Source organism: Trachurus japonicus, chromosome 5 (genome assembly GCF_045865225.1).
Source record: "Trachurus japonicus isolate A0001 chromosome 5, Traja_1.0".
Taxonomy (NCBI): domain Eukaryota; kingdom Metazoa; phylum Chordata; class Actinopteri; order Carangiformes; family Carangidae; genus Trachurus; species Trachurus japonicus.
Window position 1 is genome coordinate 27680728 of NC_140911.1, and position 17667 is coordinate 27698394.

At 42.3% G+C, this 17667-nt stretch overlaps 2 protein-coding genes across 2 annotated transcripts; both read left to right on the top strand.

Annotated features, from left to right (window-relative positions):
• The first annotated feature begins 3470 nt into the window (after positions 1–3470).
• On the top strand, positions 3471–12042 carry LOC146987765 (von Willebrand factor A domain-containing protein 1-like). Its single transcript, XM_085777939.1, has 5 exons — positions 3471–3540; positions 8045–8584; positions 9583–9858; positions 10324–10599; positions 11741–12042. The coding sequence occupies exons 1-5, from the start codon at positions 3471–3473 to the stop codon at positions 12022–12024; spliced, it is 1446 nt and encodes a 481-aa protein (XP_085634065.1). The 3' UTR covers positions 12025–12042.
• Positions 12043–15228: 3186 nt separating this feature from the next.
• LOC146987766 (olfactory receptor class A-like protein 4) lies at positions 15229–17142 on the top strand. The gene is made up of 4 exons (XM_085777119.1): positions 15229–15583; positions 15718–15978; positions 16455–16700; positions 16917–17142. Exons 1-4 carry the CDS (start codon positions 15299–15301, stop codon positions 17127–17129), a joined length of 1005 nt encoding a protein of 334 aa, XP_085633245.1. The 5' UTR covers positions 15229–15298; the 3' UTR covers positions 17130–17142.
• The last annotated feature ends 525 nt before the right edge of the window (positions 17143–17667 follow it).

Genomic DNA, 17667 nt, shown 5'->3' on the forward strand with positions numbered 1-17667 from the left:
CATCAAGCAAAAATTCAAATGAATGTCACTGCTTTTGCCTCACTAACTGCACGCAGGAGAATTCCGTTGCTGTGGAAATCTGCCCTATTCCTCAATCTTTTAGATCTTGGAATAGTGAGGTAATGCCTTTCTAAAAATGGAAAAAACTAAAAATTTTCCCTGAGAGGCTCATCTTGTAGATTCTACTCATTTGCCGTTTTGTTGCTTGTCCATCACCCGTGTACATTAAACTTGGTTAACTCGCATGTCTGCTCAATATTAGCAAATAGTAAATACTATCAAATATAAGAAATGGGTAACACTTTACAATAAGGGTCCCTTAATTAAGTAAGTAAATTTCCTTTATTGTCCCGAAACGGGCAAGTGTTTTTGCAGCAACTGCTTCAACATTTAAAATACATGACAGGCAACAAGGAGATGGAAAGACAAAGAGACAAAGAGCACAGCACTACAACAATGATGGCAGGTAAAAAGCAACAAGCCACTATAAAAATCAACAAGAAATAGATAAAACAACAATAGATCAAAATCTAAAAATACATGCTAACCATAATAAATAAATAACTGCAAAACAAAGTGACTGCGTGACTACCTCCTTTTCCCCGCATTAAGGAGGGTGATAGCTGTGGGGTGAATGAGTATTTGTATCTGTTGGTTCTGAACTTGCTGCCGGTCGCTGCACGAGCATGCGCCCTGTGATCAATGTACTAATTAACGTTAGTTAGTACATTATTAAGCATTAATATATAAACTAATGTGTTTATTAATGCTGAGTAATGCATACATAATGATAACTAATTACATTATTCAACTTTTACATTTATTAACTAACTTTGAATAGTAAACATTAATTAACTGCTTACTAATAGGCTACATTAATTAATGTGTTTCCTAATCCTAAGTAATACATAATAATGATTGTTAATATATCTGTAAACAGTTAATTAATGCTTAATAATGTACTAACTAATGTTAATTAAGGGGCCCTTATTGTAAAGTGTTACCAAGAAAGGTTGTCCACACTCAAAATTACAGTAGAAGACATTAGACATGAGATCATCAACAAACTAATATCTCTTAAAGATGCAATATTACACTATCTTAATGTCTGACAGAACATGTTGTGGGGACTGTGGGGTGCCATTTGTAAAGTGGCTCATGATGAAAATAACAAGAACATTTTGTCACATTTAGCTTCAAACCACGTTTCAAAATGTGACAAAATGTTGCTGTTATTTTCAACATGAGCCACTTCACAAACGGCACCCCATAGGCCATATCTGAACAAAATTTCTGTGATTTTTTGTGAGAACCTGAATTTTCCAAAATGTTGAACTATTCATTTGAGCGGACAGACACAGTTATTCGTTCACCTCAGCCTCCAGAGGACTTCAGCATCCATAAACCTGCAGACAGACAGGACCTTTGTGCACAGTCTTTACATCTGCACTGTCTCCTGGGTACAGATAACTGGCCTGGTAGCACAGGTGTTTTTTGTTGTTGTTATTTTGTATCAAATACCAAGGCAGAATCAAATATGCCTTTAAAAAATAATATCTGCCATTCCACCACTATCTAGACTATATATGTACACATTTTTAAAAGTTTGCCATATTCATTCAAATTCTGACCATAGTGATTATTTCCAGTGCAGGAACAGAGGGGGTGCATGCAGGGCAATCTCATCTCACGAGGATACTTTCAGTCAGTGCGCTCCATTTAGTAAGGCTTTTACCTTTATCTGGTTACACACACTCAGGGGAGGCATAGACGTGGGCCCTATTGTAGTCAACTGTGATGACTGCATTTGAATAGCCTGCACTTGCTCCAAGTTTTCTTTCTAATAAGTGGAAGCTGTGGTATTTACTGTAATCCTGTCTAATGGAGCAGCTGAACGGCTTCCTCTGCTGCTGCTCCATCCAAATGCAACGTCCTGCTCCTGCCACATTACTGTTTCTCAAGGTGGGCTCCAGTCCTGTGTTCAGTTTGACAAGCTTCAAGGAGTCCCTAGAGGAAATCGAGATCAGATAATGTTCACAGTTATCTGTCTTACCATGGACCGATTGCTTAATGGGTCAACTGAGCTACACAGGGGCACTGGGCCAGAGCATTTACTTCTTGTTGCAAAGCTGATCAAATCAAATCTGCATATTTGTTGTACACATTTATGACAATAGGAGACATATAAAGAGAATGACCAGATAAAGTGATGTGAAGCAACCAATCAGAAGACATAAAACCAGTACACACAGATGCATAATTTGCAATTATTTTGTATCTCTTTCAATGTGGCTATCTTGCTCCTGTTTTGCCATTTGTGCTCAGAGACCCATTGTATCATAATCCAGTGGTTCTCAACATGGGGTCCGGGGATCCCTAGGGGTCCTTGAGAGGGTTCAAGGGGGTCCCCAGCTTTTTTTTTCTTTAGAATTTATATTATCATTATTATTTTTTGTTTGTTTGTTTTTTTGAGAATTTTACCATTTTTTTTGTAGAAAATCTTTAACTTTTTTTAAAAAACTTTTTTTTTCGAGATTTTTTTTTTAACCACTTCTTCCTACAAATGTTGAAACGTTTTTGGAGAAATGTCTCTATAATATTTCCAAAAATTCACGCCATTGGCCCTAATTTTCTAAACGTTATTCAGTCTCAGAACAAATATTTGTGTATTTCTGGTGTTTGCTTGAATATTTTGTCCAATGGGGGTCCGTGGTCTAATTTCTGTTAATTTAGGGGTCCTTGATGTAAAAAAGGTTGAGAACCACTGCTGTACCCACACTCCTATAGCACAAGATTACATACAAGTAAAGCAGATGTTATTTTCCCTGCAGCCAGGAACATGTTTACATCTGGTCTGCTTGTTGTGATGAGACTTTCTGGCTTCCTCTGGGGAAACCCTAACCCCATCTTTTGTCCTACAGCTCTAGTGCCTGAATGCTTGGATGATTGAGTAGGATGACCCTCGCGCTTTGAAAATTACAGTACAAGAGGAAACGTGGAAAAAGCATAAATGCATAAAACTTCTTCAAAATGCCATCAAAGACCAAAGTCCAGGAAAAGAGTGACAATGATTATGTTTCCTGGCTCAGCAGCAGCAGCAGCAGCAGCAGCAGGAGGAGGAGGAGGAGGAAGAGGAGGGGGAGGAGGAGTAATCTGAGTTCCCTAGAGACCAGAGTCAGGAGAGTAGAGTCATGCAACAGTTGTGGAGACTAAGTAGTAACTGAGTGAAATGACTGCACCGCGGAAACAGTCCTGTAGTGAGCAGTGTGAGTGACGCAGGTGTTCTCTGAGGGGAGCAGCAGCTTCAGGAGGCTCAGTCCAATGGGAGCGGGGGGAGCCGGTGTGGGCGATTAACCTCGGCTGATGTCTGCTGTCTGATGTCTGCCGTCTGCTTCAACACACTCAGTGGTCTTTCATGCTGGCCGAGGATCATGCAGGCCTTTTTACTCCGCTGCGGTTTTCTCTGGGCGATGCTGCTGCCGCCGAACCACATGCTGAATGCTGAACCTGAACCTCAACCTGAACCTGAACCTGCCACAGGTGAGTTCATAACAGAGGCTTCACTCTATACGGGACAAGGGAGTAGGCTGCTAACACTACTACATTACTAACTAACTAATCCGTCTTTGGGGTTTATTAATAGAGAAAATGAAAGGGTTAGAAAGAAAGAAAGAAAGAAAGAAAGAAAGAAAGAAAGAAAGAAAGAAAGAAACTTTCCAGAACTGTTCCAATCCAAAACAAGAGGACACGTTTTCCTTCCAGTCACATGGTGATAAGTCAGATCAACAAGATCATTGTTCGAAGTAGTAACAGGCCAGGACCATCAGCAGTCTGGTCTGAACAAGTAGGTGTTCACAGTGGTTTGGTGTTTATCATTACATAACAGTGGCTCATCACTTTGAATTCAGAACATAAATAATGCCACAGTTTATCATCTACTCAATATCAGTAATGACTATTAATGAGTGTTACAGGGGATAGTGAGGAGGAAAACACAATACTCCAGCTGAGCACCTCAGTGTAATGTGCTTCAGCTCTGTCTCATCTCAGAGGGAGCTATTAGGCTGCATTGTCTACTCCACCACATTCATCTGACAGCCCCCGGATACTCTGCAAATTATCATTTTACACACAAAACACATAAAATATGTTGCATTGTTGAAGCTTGATCTGCAGTATATGAAATATTTAAATGTTCCTCACTTTGATTATCTTTATCTTATTTTATTTTATTTTTTCTAATTGGACTTCACAGCACAACAACACAAAATTTAACAATCTATACCAAGACAAAACAGAACAACAACAACACACAATGCAGGGGGCCTGTATAGTTACAGTTCTACATCTATTCACATCACAGGCTGGGACATCTTATCTGTCTTTGCGACTATGGAACAAATTATCGGAGGCTATGAAATGTAACCATGATGTCATTTTTTTCCCCATATGATGACACCACTAGAGATATTACAGACAAATCTGAGCTCCACCTCTTTTATAGAAACCTATAAGTAAGCAGTAGTATGTCCAGTGTTCCCACCTGCCCTGCAACATCTTATCTGTCTGAGTGTCTGGGGTTAATCGAGCTAATTATTACCTCATATCCACATGTTCAGGAAAGGACAGATTTATTTCTAGTGGATCAAGATCCTATATTCTCACAACACAGTCCTCGACTTGATTAGTTGACAAAGCAGCTCCACAGCTATCTGATTTACAACCCAACCTTTATTTGTAAAATATGTTGAGTAGTCCTTACCAGTGTGTTGGCTGTGTGTTGGTTTGGAGCTGGCTGCTGCAGATGCTGTTCCGTGAACAAATCAGTATTGTAAACCAGTCAGGATGCTCAAACACTGGTCATAGTACCGATCCTTCAAACGCAGTCTGATGGTCTACGATCAGCCATGCCATGTTGTCATATCAACTGCCTCCATCACCAGTCAAACTGCAGGAAATCTGGTCAGAATGAACCTGCTCTTCCCGAGTGACAGCGTAGAATAGTCACATGTTTTCCTGCTGGATCCTCCACATTGTTCCTGTTTAATTCTTCTCCAGGTGCATTACTGCGCTCTGACACTGAGGGGGCCGCAGCTAATTAAAAGAAAATATTTTGACTGATTAGCTCAGATAGAAACATCCCTCCTAAAGAACCCTGCATGGTGGAATGTGTGGCATTTTTAATCAGTTTGCAGTTTCCCTCCTCTGTAATGTGTTTAAAGGAACAAAAAGCAACATGCAGAATGTGTGTAAAAATATCATCAGTAGTTTAGTAGATCTGACGGAGACTGGCTAGTGTCTGTCCATCCAGGCTGTTTGATGTCAGGACATGATGACGGTGCACTCAGTAAACTTCACAGGAAACATTTACATATTTTCTATTCATCTTTGCAGCTCTGCTGTGTAGCATATGGCCTTGGCACAGCTTGAAACCAATTAAATGACAGATGACATGCTCAAATATCTCTCTGCCTTACACACACACACACACACATTTCAAATACACTTCTCCTATACGAGAAAGGCAGGTAAGGAGCAATTCCACATCTCCATCACCACCTCTAATGTGTCCTTATCTCTCTGTCGCATTTCTCCATCTCACTTTTCTCTCTTGGTTACGCACACATGCACTCTTTCTCTCTCTCACAAGCACACACACACAAGCACACACACGGTATGGGTATATAGGTCTGCTGATTGTCTGCAGCTTTCCTCTGCAGCATCTGCCTCCTCTTAATGATTGTAAGTTAATGTTGGCTGATGCCTTTTCATCTGATTGTGTATTTCTCCCTCATTTCCTCTCTGCCTGTTTATTTGCCTGCTGCTTCAATTTCTGCCTTCCTATGAAAGTTTAATGATTATAGGCCATTACTGCAATAAAATAATGGGTGTGTTCAGCACGGCAGCTGCACATGGAAAAGACAGAGAAGTGTGAACAAACACAGAAGTCCAGTGTTTCCCCCAGAAAATTTGTTAGTTAAGGTGGTGTCTGTCCTGTCGACGGGATGAATATGAATATGAATATGAGTATGAATTTATTCCCATCTATCATGTAATCTGGTCCTCGCCCTAAATTATTCTAAGAGCTAATGTCACAGTATTAATCATTTAGAATTGGTGATGAATATAAAACCAATATTTCATGAAGTAAAGGCACCACATGTACAAAACGCATCTTGTGCTGAGTAGGAAACACTCATTGTTTTCTTGGAGGAACAGATGACTGAGTCACCAAATGAAATCAGCATAAATCTGATTGTACAGGCCGGTGCTTGTCGATGGAATTGATTTTTTTTTTTTTTTTTAACGTTCAGTGTTATTCCAGTAACATGACATTGTGACAACAAAATGGAGCACAATTGCTTCTGAGAAATGCTCATGGGTGAAATGGAGAAACCAGTGTGTGTTCATTCATGTGGAGAGCTCCCATGATGTAGGATGTGCTCTATTTTCTTCTCTCCGCACTGTCTCTTTTTTACTGCTTTATTTACAAAGTAATTCTCACACTGGTTTCATGTGATGAATCGACTCCTGACGACCAACTCTCTTGGGTCGTCACTGTCATAAATCCACTGAGGTAGTTTCTTTCAAAGTCTTGTAAAGCCTGCAAGCTCCACAGCATATTGTCCCCAGGACCTCCAGTCTGATGCATGAAACAGAACCTCTGATACACCTGTTATTGCTTCTCATTCTTGATCCTAATGCTTCTCCAATAACAGTAATTGCATCTGTAGCCTTAATAAGATCAGTCTTGTCAAAGGTACCACAAATCAGTGTCCCTTTTTTATACGACTGAGATATTACTGTGGCCATAGCAGAGAGTGGTGATTCATCACTGTCAGCAGTTTATAGTATCTTCACAGAATGCAGCATAGACACCTAATAATTCACCAAGGTTTATAAAAATCCCACATCAACCATTCATTTAAAACTTTTCTGTGTGTACCTTGATCCAGAATGGGGGGAATGTAGCTAAAGGTTAAAGGAAACCTCAGTTAAAAGTTTGCAGGTATAATTGTGAAACTAGTAAATGGAGAGTGTGAGATTCACACAAGATTCACATATTAAAGAGGTCATATTATGGAAATATAACTTTTTGAAGGCTCTTTAACATATATTTGGTGTTTGTTTTGCCTTCCGGATCCCAAAATGTGAGAATTGACAAAAAATTTGTAATGTGCAGGCTCCCTATTTTGAAATCCATGTGGTTTTATGAGCTGTTCCCTCAGTTGACCTCCAGTGATGTAACTAGGATTTGAATTTGCATACTACCACCCCTACCTGGTACCATAGACTGTAAAAAGAATGGACGTAGCACCCGTGACGTCACCCATTGGTTTTGGGGAGTCTGTTTTGTGCCGCTACTACGGGGGTTTGAGCCGCGCCATGTTGGATTCTACTTGCCATATTTGGAGCGGTGCGGCCGTTAGCCGGCCGAGGGCCCGCCCACTGACCTCGAAGCAGCGGTCCCCGGACCTGTCACTCAACGGTTCCGCGCCCTGATTGGCCAGAACTTTAAACCTAATAATAGTAAAACGGTAGAGTTTTAAAAAAATTCACCCCCCTCAGAGTGTGTGCGGGGGTAGAAACTATCGATTGAGACCAAAAAAATGAAATGTACCAGGCTGTAAATATGTTTTTTTAAGCTGTAAAATTGGCTATTTTAACATGGGGCTCAATTGGAGTTGCTCCCTTCTGGAGCCAGCCCCCAGCGACAGCCGGGGGGATTGCAGTTTTTTGAACGCGGAAGTGAGCTTCACTTCTCAGACCGACAACTGCCCCCTTGCCTGGTACCAGTAGAAGGGGGCGGGGCAAACTGTGGTTCATTTGCATTTAAAGGGACAGGCACTGAAACCAGCCGTTCTGAACAGGGCTGTTTTGAGCAGATGAAAAGAGCTGTGAGGTTTGATCCTTGGGATATTTTGACCAAAGCATGTCACAGACATGTCTTTAAGACACCTGGGAACTATTTTGATTTGTGCAAAAGGGGCAGAATATGTCTCCTTTAAAGTAGCCTTTCTGTTTTTCCTCCTGTTGTCCACAGTGTTGAACTGCTGTGAAGGGGATGTTCTCCTTTTGTTGGATTCCTCCGGAAGTATAGCGAACTACGAGTTCTCCCGCCTGCTGCTTTTCACCACGGAGCTGCTCCGCCCCTTCTCATTGGGCCGTGGGCATGTGAGAGTCGCACTGCTGCAGGTGGGCACCACCCCAAACCTGAAGTTCGGCCTAGATGTCCACGACAATCAAGAGAGTCTGCAAAATGCCCTGCAAAGTGTCACCCACCTGCAGGGGGACACCAATACTGTGGCGGCCCTCGGGGTGGCCCGGCGACTTCTAACAGAGACTCAGAAGAACGTCCCAAAAGTAGTGCTGTGGCTGACTGACGGCGTGCAGCCCGGTGACGTGGACAGGCCCATGGCAGAGCTGAGGGCACAGGGAGTGACTGTGTTGATTGTATCCACAGTCCATGGTAACTACCAGGTGTTACAGCGTGTAGTGACGCCTCCTCTGGAGTCCCACCTCTACTTTGTGGACATCGATGACATCGGCATCATCACAGAGGATCTGAGGGAGGCCATCATCAGTATGTGTGTGCATGTTTGTGGCCGGCACAGTATCTCCAGATGTTATTCATTTATTGGATTATTAGGGACAATGCAACGCTAATCGACAGTATTTAGCATTTGTGTTAGCCAGTAGGACTAAGTTTCATCCATGTTAAAGGCCACCTAAAAACCAAAAAAGGGCAACAATTAAGTAATGCATTAAAATACAACTTACATATGGATTTACCTGAAAAAAGCTCATAATAACAAATAGGACATGTAAAAAAAAATTGACATACTGGCAGCTCATGATTGCAGGTGACACACAGGGCCGTTGCTAGGAATTCTGGGCCCCTCAAAGAATACTAAAGTGGGGCCCTGGGGGGGGGGGGGGGGGGTCGCACCGCGCCGTGCCGTATTAAGTTCCGCTTTCAACACGCGCTGCTGTTATGCATGCGCGCTTCTCTGTGGTGTGTTAGTGTGTGAGAGGATGCAGCCATCGTCCGACGGGGGGGGCGGCGGCGAATATCGCTACATTTTATTTTTTATAAAGACGTTAGGTTAGGCGGCAGCTCTTTGTTGTTAAGGCGGCCGCCTTAACAGGAAAGCGCTGCGGGAAACCCTGGTATGTATTATCATTTTTTATTTACTTTGTTTTGATGCTAATGCAGCATTACTATGAGTATTAGTCAGGGTCATATGCAGAATAAATCAGTCATTAGACTACTGGGGTTTTTAATTATCATCACATTTCTCCCCTATACAACGGCCCTGGTGACACATATCAACACTGGCATGCAAACATAAAATGCAGCTAGGAAAACGTAAAATGTAAATAGCACATAGAGCTATGACATTAGCAAAAACAATAGCAGGCATTAAGAAACAGGACATGCAATGGCAAGCTAAGAAAGTTAGTTTTAGACAGAGAAGGTGTTTCTGACTACAGAATTAACTTTTTTTTTTTTTAAATCTCTTGTCTCTTTCTGTCTTTATTATCGTCTCTCTCTGTCCCCTTGTCTTGTCTAATCTATAGAAATCATCCGTGCGGAGCGGCTGAGTGTGGTTCACCTGACTTCCCACAGTGCCGTGCTGCAGTGGCGTCCTGTTCTCAGCGCAGACACTGGTTACTATGAGCTGTGGTACAACTCTATATTAAAAACAGCTGAGAGTAGACGCACACTCTCAGGTGACTCCAGCTGGGTAGAGCTGACTGACCTCCAGCCTGACACCACCTACACAGCAACCCTCCGCCCTGAGTCCAACCAGCGCCTCTTTAACACACTGTCTGTCCACTTCACCACACTTCCTGGTGAGATGACTTACAAGGAATTTGCACATGTGTTTTAAAGCACTGAAAAGAGCAGAAGTTGTACCATCAGATCCACTCGAAACTTATCCTCCTGAGAAAATAGAGTTTTCTCGTGGAAATGTCGACATTTGAATTTCCATTTTTCTCAAATCAGAAAACTGCAGACCGAATTATTCAACCGGCACTTGTCAAACGGGCTTTTGATTTTCTTCTATACAGATATTCATGTCATCACCAAGCAATTTTCTCCAGTGAGTGCACATGTCTGCACGTTTACAGTTTGTAATAATAACACACACAGCCCCAGACTTGTGCAGCTGCACATTCATCCAGAGCACACTAGGGTTTCATTTGTGTGATGTTTTCCAGGTTTTATCTAATCTAAGTTCAGAGGAGTTCATCTAAACTTGATGCTGGTAGTCCTTATCTCACCTGTATGATCCCTTCTTCCTGTGCTTACTTTAGATGTTTTAAGCCCGGCAGTGGTCTCTGTGTCAGACTCCAGCCCTCATCAGATCCGTGTGAGCTGGGGTCCCCTGCAGCCGGCCCGGGTCCACAGATACACGGTGGAGTACGGAGCCATTCCAAGCGGACACGTCCAGACAGTGACATTACACAGCCACAGAAACTCCACCTTACTGACGGGCCTGGAGCCGGGCACCCAGTACCTGATCACCGTCAGCGCTCTGCACATGAATGGGAGAGAAACAGCCATGTCTGTGAAGGCGTGCACTCCCGAGGGTACGCTTCATTTCTCTTTTTTACCCCTACCCCTTGCCCCTTGAAACGGAGCTACAAGGGGTAGGAGTTGAAAATCAACCCCTACGAATTGGGACACCCCTTCAACAATCACATACATCATCACGTAGTCTCACTGGCTTTTACGTAAGCAGATGCAGCAAGCTTTTGCCAGAAATCCAATCGCCTTGTACCAAAATAAAACTTAATGCAGACTGATCGGTTCATTGTAAAACATTTATTTATTTTTGTAAATGTGATGATTAATGTACGTAGGCTACAGAGCCCAGAGGCAGCGCTGCTCTTCTATCCAAGAATACACATGAAGCTTCACTTTTCATTCAAACAAACAATGCTACTGCCACAATTGTTAGATTTCATCAATGAGACCAACATTTATCTCCTAAAAAGAATTTAATAAGCTGGTAGTAAACCTCTAAAAACCTGCGGGTAAGTTAATTAGCGATCGCCTTCTCTCCCGGGATGAGGACGTAGTTTGGCCGGTGGAGCAGCGCTGCAGACCGGCTGCTGCCTCTGTGAGGAGCCGCTCCTCCTGGAGCTTCACTTCTCCGAAAAAACGTCGGAGCAAACTTCTAACCAGCCGTCATTCGGATAAACTAGCCGCACATTTGGGACCTAAACAGTTACTTTCTCACAAGAAAAAATATTAAAACTTAATAAAGTGACGTAATAACAGCTCTACAGCAAGAAATAAAACAGCTTTTCATTTTACAGCTACCAGTCGCAAGATGCATTCTGGGAAACTTTTCATACCCCTCCGTTTGGAGTGTGCCTCTGAAAAATCTCTGTTTGAAGGGGTATGTAGCCCTACCACTTCCCCTTACCCCTCTGTCCTAACGGGAATTGGGACGCCCCTACCCCTACACGTGAACGCACAAAACGGAGGGGCAGGGGTAAGTGGTAGGGCCAAGGGGTGAAATGGGATTGGGCATTTGTCTTTGACGTTTATACACCATGTTTTATGTAATTCCCTCATCACAGCAATTAATCCTGTGTATTCTCCTTTGTGAAACCTGACCTTTTAATATTTACTGCTTTATGAATCACTCCTACTATTTTCACATTGTATCAGCTTCACAGGAACAAACGCTTTAAATCTATCTATTATCTTTCTCTCCTGCAGCCACTCTGCCTGCTCTGGCCAACATTCAGCTGACCCCGATGGAGCGTGGAGAGGTGCAGGTAGTGTGGCAGGGCCGTCAGGAAGGACTGAGAGGCTACTGGCTCAGCTGGGAGAGGGAAGACTCTGACACGTCCTCCTCAAAGTCCTCTGTCTACCTGTCTCCCACCTCTCAATCCACACGGCTCACACACCTCGCCCCGAGCAGCCGAGTGTGTTTGTCTCCGGTCTATAGCTCGGGCCGAGGAGACGGGTTATGCTGCACCGCAGAGACTCATAAAGGTTAGGCCGGCTGTTATCTGCTTTTTCCACTATTCCTGCTATTATGTTCATACATACTAGATTTGAATCAATAGGGGAAGTGTGATTTCCTGTTTCTCTGTCTCTGCTCTCTGATAGATTCCAGTCAGTGGGGTAAACAGCCAGAGTCTGCAGCAAAAGAAAAAGGAAAAATAATTAAATAAAGCATTAAGTGCTCTGGATGTACTAGATAACTGCAGGAATGAATAATATTTTTTAAGTTAAGTTCAAGTTTCATCTTGAAATGAATTACAATTCTAGAAAGCTTTATCACATCACCTCAGCCCTCTGTCCTCACATGGCTGGATAAAAAACATAATAATCTTTTTCTTGATGAAAATATCACTAACTTCTCTAGAAGGCAATCTGCCACAGCAACACACACATTTGTTCAGACATAGCATTTAGCCAGGAGCAGACACAGGTACAGGCGATATGAGGAACTACTGTTACTCAACTATTTATTATTCTGTTGAACAGTCTGTAATGTCAGCCTAATCTTAAATTGAACTGTTACACAATTATTGTTATAATTGCAGCTGTATTTATTTGAAATTAAATGAACACGTACTTACAGTGCCTTCCTACCAGCCCTGTGTCAGAGCAAAATCACAATTAGCAATATCACCATCATTAGTTTGAATCCATAAACCTGTAATTTGGGTGGAGAAGTGACAGTAGTTAGAATTCAGTTGCAGTGTTTGGAATAAGATGAGATGAGCATGGGGAAAAATTACACATTTAAAGTCTTTGAGGTACCATAAACCCTGAAACACCCCTGTGAGTCGCAGAGATAATGCAATTAAATATACAAGTTGAGCTGCTGATAATCAGGCTGCCCTGCATTTCATTTTCACAGCATTAGTCATTTCAATAACTCAATAAAAAGAAAAGAAATGGTCATCAGTTTGGAGGCCTGGCACTACAGCAGTATTCTCTCACGCCCCTGTACAACACAGTGTTTTACATTTAATGATGTCTTCATTCACTTCACATATGAATGCTGTTAAATGTGTTAGTCTACGCTAAGCTGACGATACTTTAAATGCAGAGGACGTTAACCTCGCCTATTAATGTGCTCCTCAGATTCTCTGACTGAGAATGAGTCATCTTTTTTTTTAATCTTGTGAACGCAGTGTTAATTTGTGAAAATGATCAAAATGAATTATTAAAACACACAGTGGTGTCAGTGCAGAGTTACCTTCTTCAATCCGTGAGCTGCAGACAACAAATCATGGTGAAGGTAATAGTCCAACAAAATAATGCTGCATCATAGTCAATTTGGAATGATTATCAGAAGCCGAGTTTCTGCTTGTTATTTCTGGTAAAGTGTCTCTTCACTGGTCGACTATAGGAGTTTAATATGTTCCAAATGTTCTGTTTAAAGCTCATTATAAATTAGTCATGATGGTGAATGTTTTTTTTGCTTTTTTCAACATTCTCTGTCACATATGATGGACATTTAGCAGCCAACAAGCAAAGAAGCAGTCAATATGGCAATCACAGACAGATGCCTTTCTGCATTGCTACCAGTGATAAGGAGCAGGAAGGATGTGATGCCTGCATGAAGATGATTATGGTATTTTATGTTATCTGCTCTTGAGGTTGGGGTGCCACCCTTTCTGCATTAGCATCCCATTTCTGTACTTTGTGCAGAGTATGAGGAGAAAATCTAAATACACATCGATTCTTATATCTTACTCTTACATTTTTATTGCTTTGTGTTTAATATGTTCCTATATGTTCCTGTGTAAAATTAGCAAATTAAACAACAACATTTCTATTTAAAAAAAGAAAGACGTGTTTGCACTGTGTCTACATGCATTTGACCTTTTTGTAATTATAGAGGGATAAAATGTTCTGTAATAAAAATAAATAAATAAATAAATAAAAAGCGTTGTTCTGGCTGGTGGTGTGGTTTTGGTTGTTTGTAGGGCCATCTAGTGGTGATAGACTGTAAACAGATCAAACACTGACCTCTCACTGTAAGAGCAAAATAGGCAAGGCAAGGCAATTTTATTTGTATACCAGTAGTCCATTTTGTCTCAAAGGGCTTTATAACAACATCCTCTGCCCTCAGACCCTCACATCCACTGAGGAAAAACTCCCAAGAAAAAACAGGAGAAAGCTCAGGGTGAGAGACAGAGGAGGGATCCCTCACCCAGGACGGGACGACGGGACACGTCTGTAGCTGAGACCAACGTTAAGTTAAAAAATGGGTGGTCTGACCGCTGAGTGGGTATCGATCAGAATGTTGCTGCTGACAGACATTCAGTTTCTTCCTCTAATATTTTGACTTCTTAAATTAAAACATCCTATTTTCAGTACATTCATCTCTTGTGTTAATTCTCTGCTTGTTACAATCCCTGAACCAGTTACTGTGGAGGCTACAGGATTTCAACGGTGGACTTCTTCTACCCCAAGCAGCAATTTAACCACTGGAACCATCACATGCTGCTAATGATGACATGTTCAATATTTTTATAGGAGCATAATGCAAAGATTTGATTGATATAGTACATGCTGACTCCTGTGACGGATAAAGGCATATTTAGGATAGAATAGAATAGAACTAACTTTATAGGGGAAATTTGTCATGGACTCAAGTGCATGGTAATAGCTGCCTTGTCAACAACAATAAATATAGTCTTCTTATAATGGTAGTGATCCAAGAGACCTGAAACTGTTGTGGTCCTTTGAATACTAAGTGGCAAGAATTATTTTAGTGTTTATGAGCAGTGAGCACACACCTCTGGCCTTGAATTAAAGTTAAATTGCATTAAGTTTGCATCAATTTGCTGAAATCCATCCATGTGTAAGTACATACATAGAATCAAGCAAAAAGCTTCCACTTCCCTCAGGATAATGATGTAGAAAGCAGATTTTACTCAGGGAAGCTGATTAATCTCCTGTGCTTCATTTACGTGCGCCTCACACTCCCTCGGGGATAAAACATAGTGTTGCTGTGGCTTTCTGAGGGCCTGACAGGCTGGTGTTGTCTTACAGCATCACATATAGACAACCCTCTGTCAGTTTTTTGTCATGATGACACAAGTTGTTTCACCTTCTTCCATTGGCCCAAAGAAGGAGCGTCTTAGCTGACAACTGCAAAGATCAAGCAGAACAAAATACTTCACATATTGGCAGCATGTTGGAGGACCATGGCTGAGCTTTGACATGCATCAAAAAATGACAATGAGGGAAACTTTAAGACTTTATATCAGCTGGTAAAACTGCCTCACAGACAAGCTTGTTAAACCAATGGCTACAATGAGCGACCCACTACAGCAGGATGAAGACGAGACGCTTGTGGGGATGGGACTTCGTGTCTCTGTGTCCCCTACACAGCTGGCTTTTTACATTGTCTTGGTGACGCTGGGCATCCTGGGTAATGCCACTGTGATTGGAGTGATTGGTAAGGGTGTGATCATGGACCGTGGAAGAGGACGCAACTCGGATATCATCATCATCAACATGGCAGCGTCTAATTTGATGGTGTCAATGATGAGGAACACACTGCTTGTTATTTCAGACATGGGACTGGAGGTATGTAATCTTCAAGATCAATAGATTTGAAGAGTTCCAGTCAGTCACACTTTGTTTGCCTCAACAAACCTACAGTAGCTGAGAAGTGACGTTGGCATTGGATTTTATTCTTCCACTCTTTCTTTCTGTTACAGCTGTACACGTCCAGAGAATGGTGTCAGTTCCTGATGGGTGTGTGGGTGTGGCTGCGCTCTGTCAACGTGTGGTCAACGTTCTTCCTCAGTGCGTTCCACCTGCAGACACTGAGGCGCGTGGCTCCGACTGTGGGGAACGTTCAAGGGCCCCAGGGGGCTCCCAAGCTCCTGCTGGGTCTCGGCTTCATTTGGCTTGTCAACTTTCTTTACTCCATTCCAGCGCATGTATTTTCCACTAATGGGGGCCTGAACACCACAGAGGTGAATCCAGTGGTTTTGCATGGTTCAGCCTATTGATAGCACAGTGTAATACATTGTACTAATAGTACCTATCTAAAGTACTATCATCTCAGTTTCAACAGATTAGCAGTAAGTATCAATGGGACTACTTCTTCTGAGGAGGCTAAATTGCTGACTAAGAGTATGCTTTGTCTCAGTTAAATTTAGTAATAATTTGAACTTCAGGTATTTTTGTTTTATCTCAAATGTATTCCATGAATTTTGGACTTCAAGTTTGTTTGTTTTTTTCATCTAATTTGAGGGGTGAGAATTTAGTAGAGAGGGGTCTTTGTGACAGTGAGGAAAGGCAGCTTTATAATGTATGAATTGGATGGATTTTCAAACATTCAATTCTAAAGTTTGATAGATAAACATGGAGTTTTAATTCATAATGTTCAAAAAGTTCCTCTCTCGTTCCTCCATGTTCTGCTCTCACTGCCCTTTCTTCCTCATCTCAGACTCTGATGCTGGTGAGCAGCACAACGCGCCCCCTGCTGGGCTGCGTGTGGAACTTCCCCTCCAGCTTCAGTGGTCTGGCCTATGCCACCACATCCATGGTGATCCACGAGTCGCTCCCCATCATCCTGATGGCTTTCACCAACCTGGGCTCCCTTTACACCCTCTACACCCACGGCAGGACGCGAAGCTCAGTGCCGGACGCCCCTGTTATAAAACGTGTGCCAGCAGAGCGACGAGCAGCCAAGGTGAGGAAGAAGAGGGTTTCTAGAATTTTCTGTGGCGGTTAAACTACTGTATTTGAACAGGTAGTAAATGGGTGGATTGAAATGTACAGCATTTAACTGCACAACATAGCCAATATCTACAAACATAGCCAATATCTACATACATTTTTATTGGATTCAACTCATAGTGACCATTTTCATCAAATCAGATTCTTCTCTGTCTTGTGTGATTTCCAGGTGATTCTTGGTCTCATCATGCTCTTCATTGCATCCTGGGGAACCAGCATTATCTCTGTCAACTATTACAACTACAACCGTGGCGACGCAGCTGAGTTTCTTCTGGTTATTGCTCGCTTTGCCAACATCATCTTCATCGCCATGTCGCCTTGTGTTCTGGCAACCGGCCACAGGCGGCTGCGTTCTTTCATCAAGTCTCTGCTCTTTCACTGACAGCGCTGCAGGCCGACAGCCGACGATGCTGAGGCCCAGGAGGTGAAACTCTCACAGTTCTGCTGGCCACAAGCTATTCATGAGCTCATGTTCTCTCTGTGGTTGAAGGTGGTTCGTGGGCATAGCTGTGAATGTATGTTAAACCTCCACAAATACGTGTGTGACTGGAGAAGAACTCCATGGAAAGACAAAGTGCTGATGGCATTCAGGTTACAAGGATTTGTGAAACATGTTGTACAATGCTAGTTCTGTTTGTATATGCTTATGAGAGATTTTATTAATGAAACACATGGGGGAAGTGGTTCATATAATGAAGAAACAGACACTGTCAAACCTACAAAACCTTCAAGGATCGCTTATTGAGTTGCTTCAGTTTCTTCTCATTTTCCCTATCTACTACATTGTTAATACAATGTTTTTCTTAAAGGGATAGTTCAACATTTTTGGCAAATGGGCCCATTGCCATAGCAGTACAGTAGGTTCGTTACCTTTATTTGTCGGTGTAAGCTATTTTTAGAATGGCCAAGCCGAGCCGCGA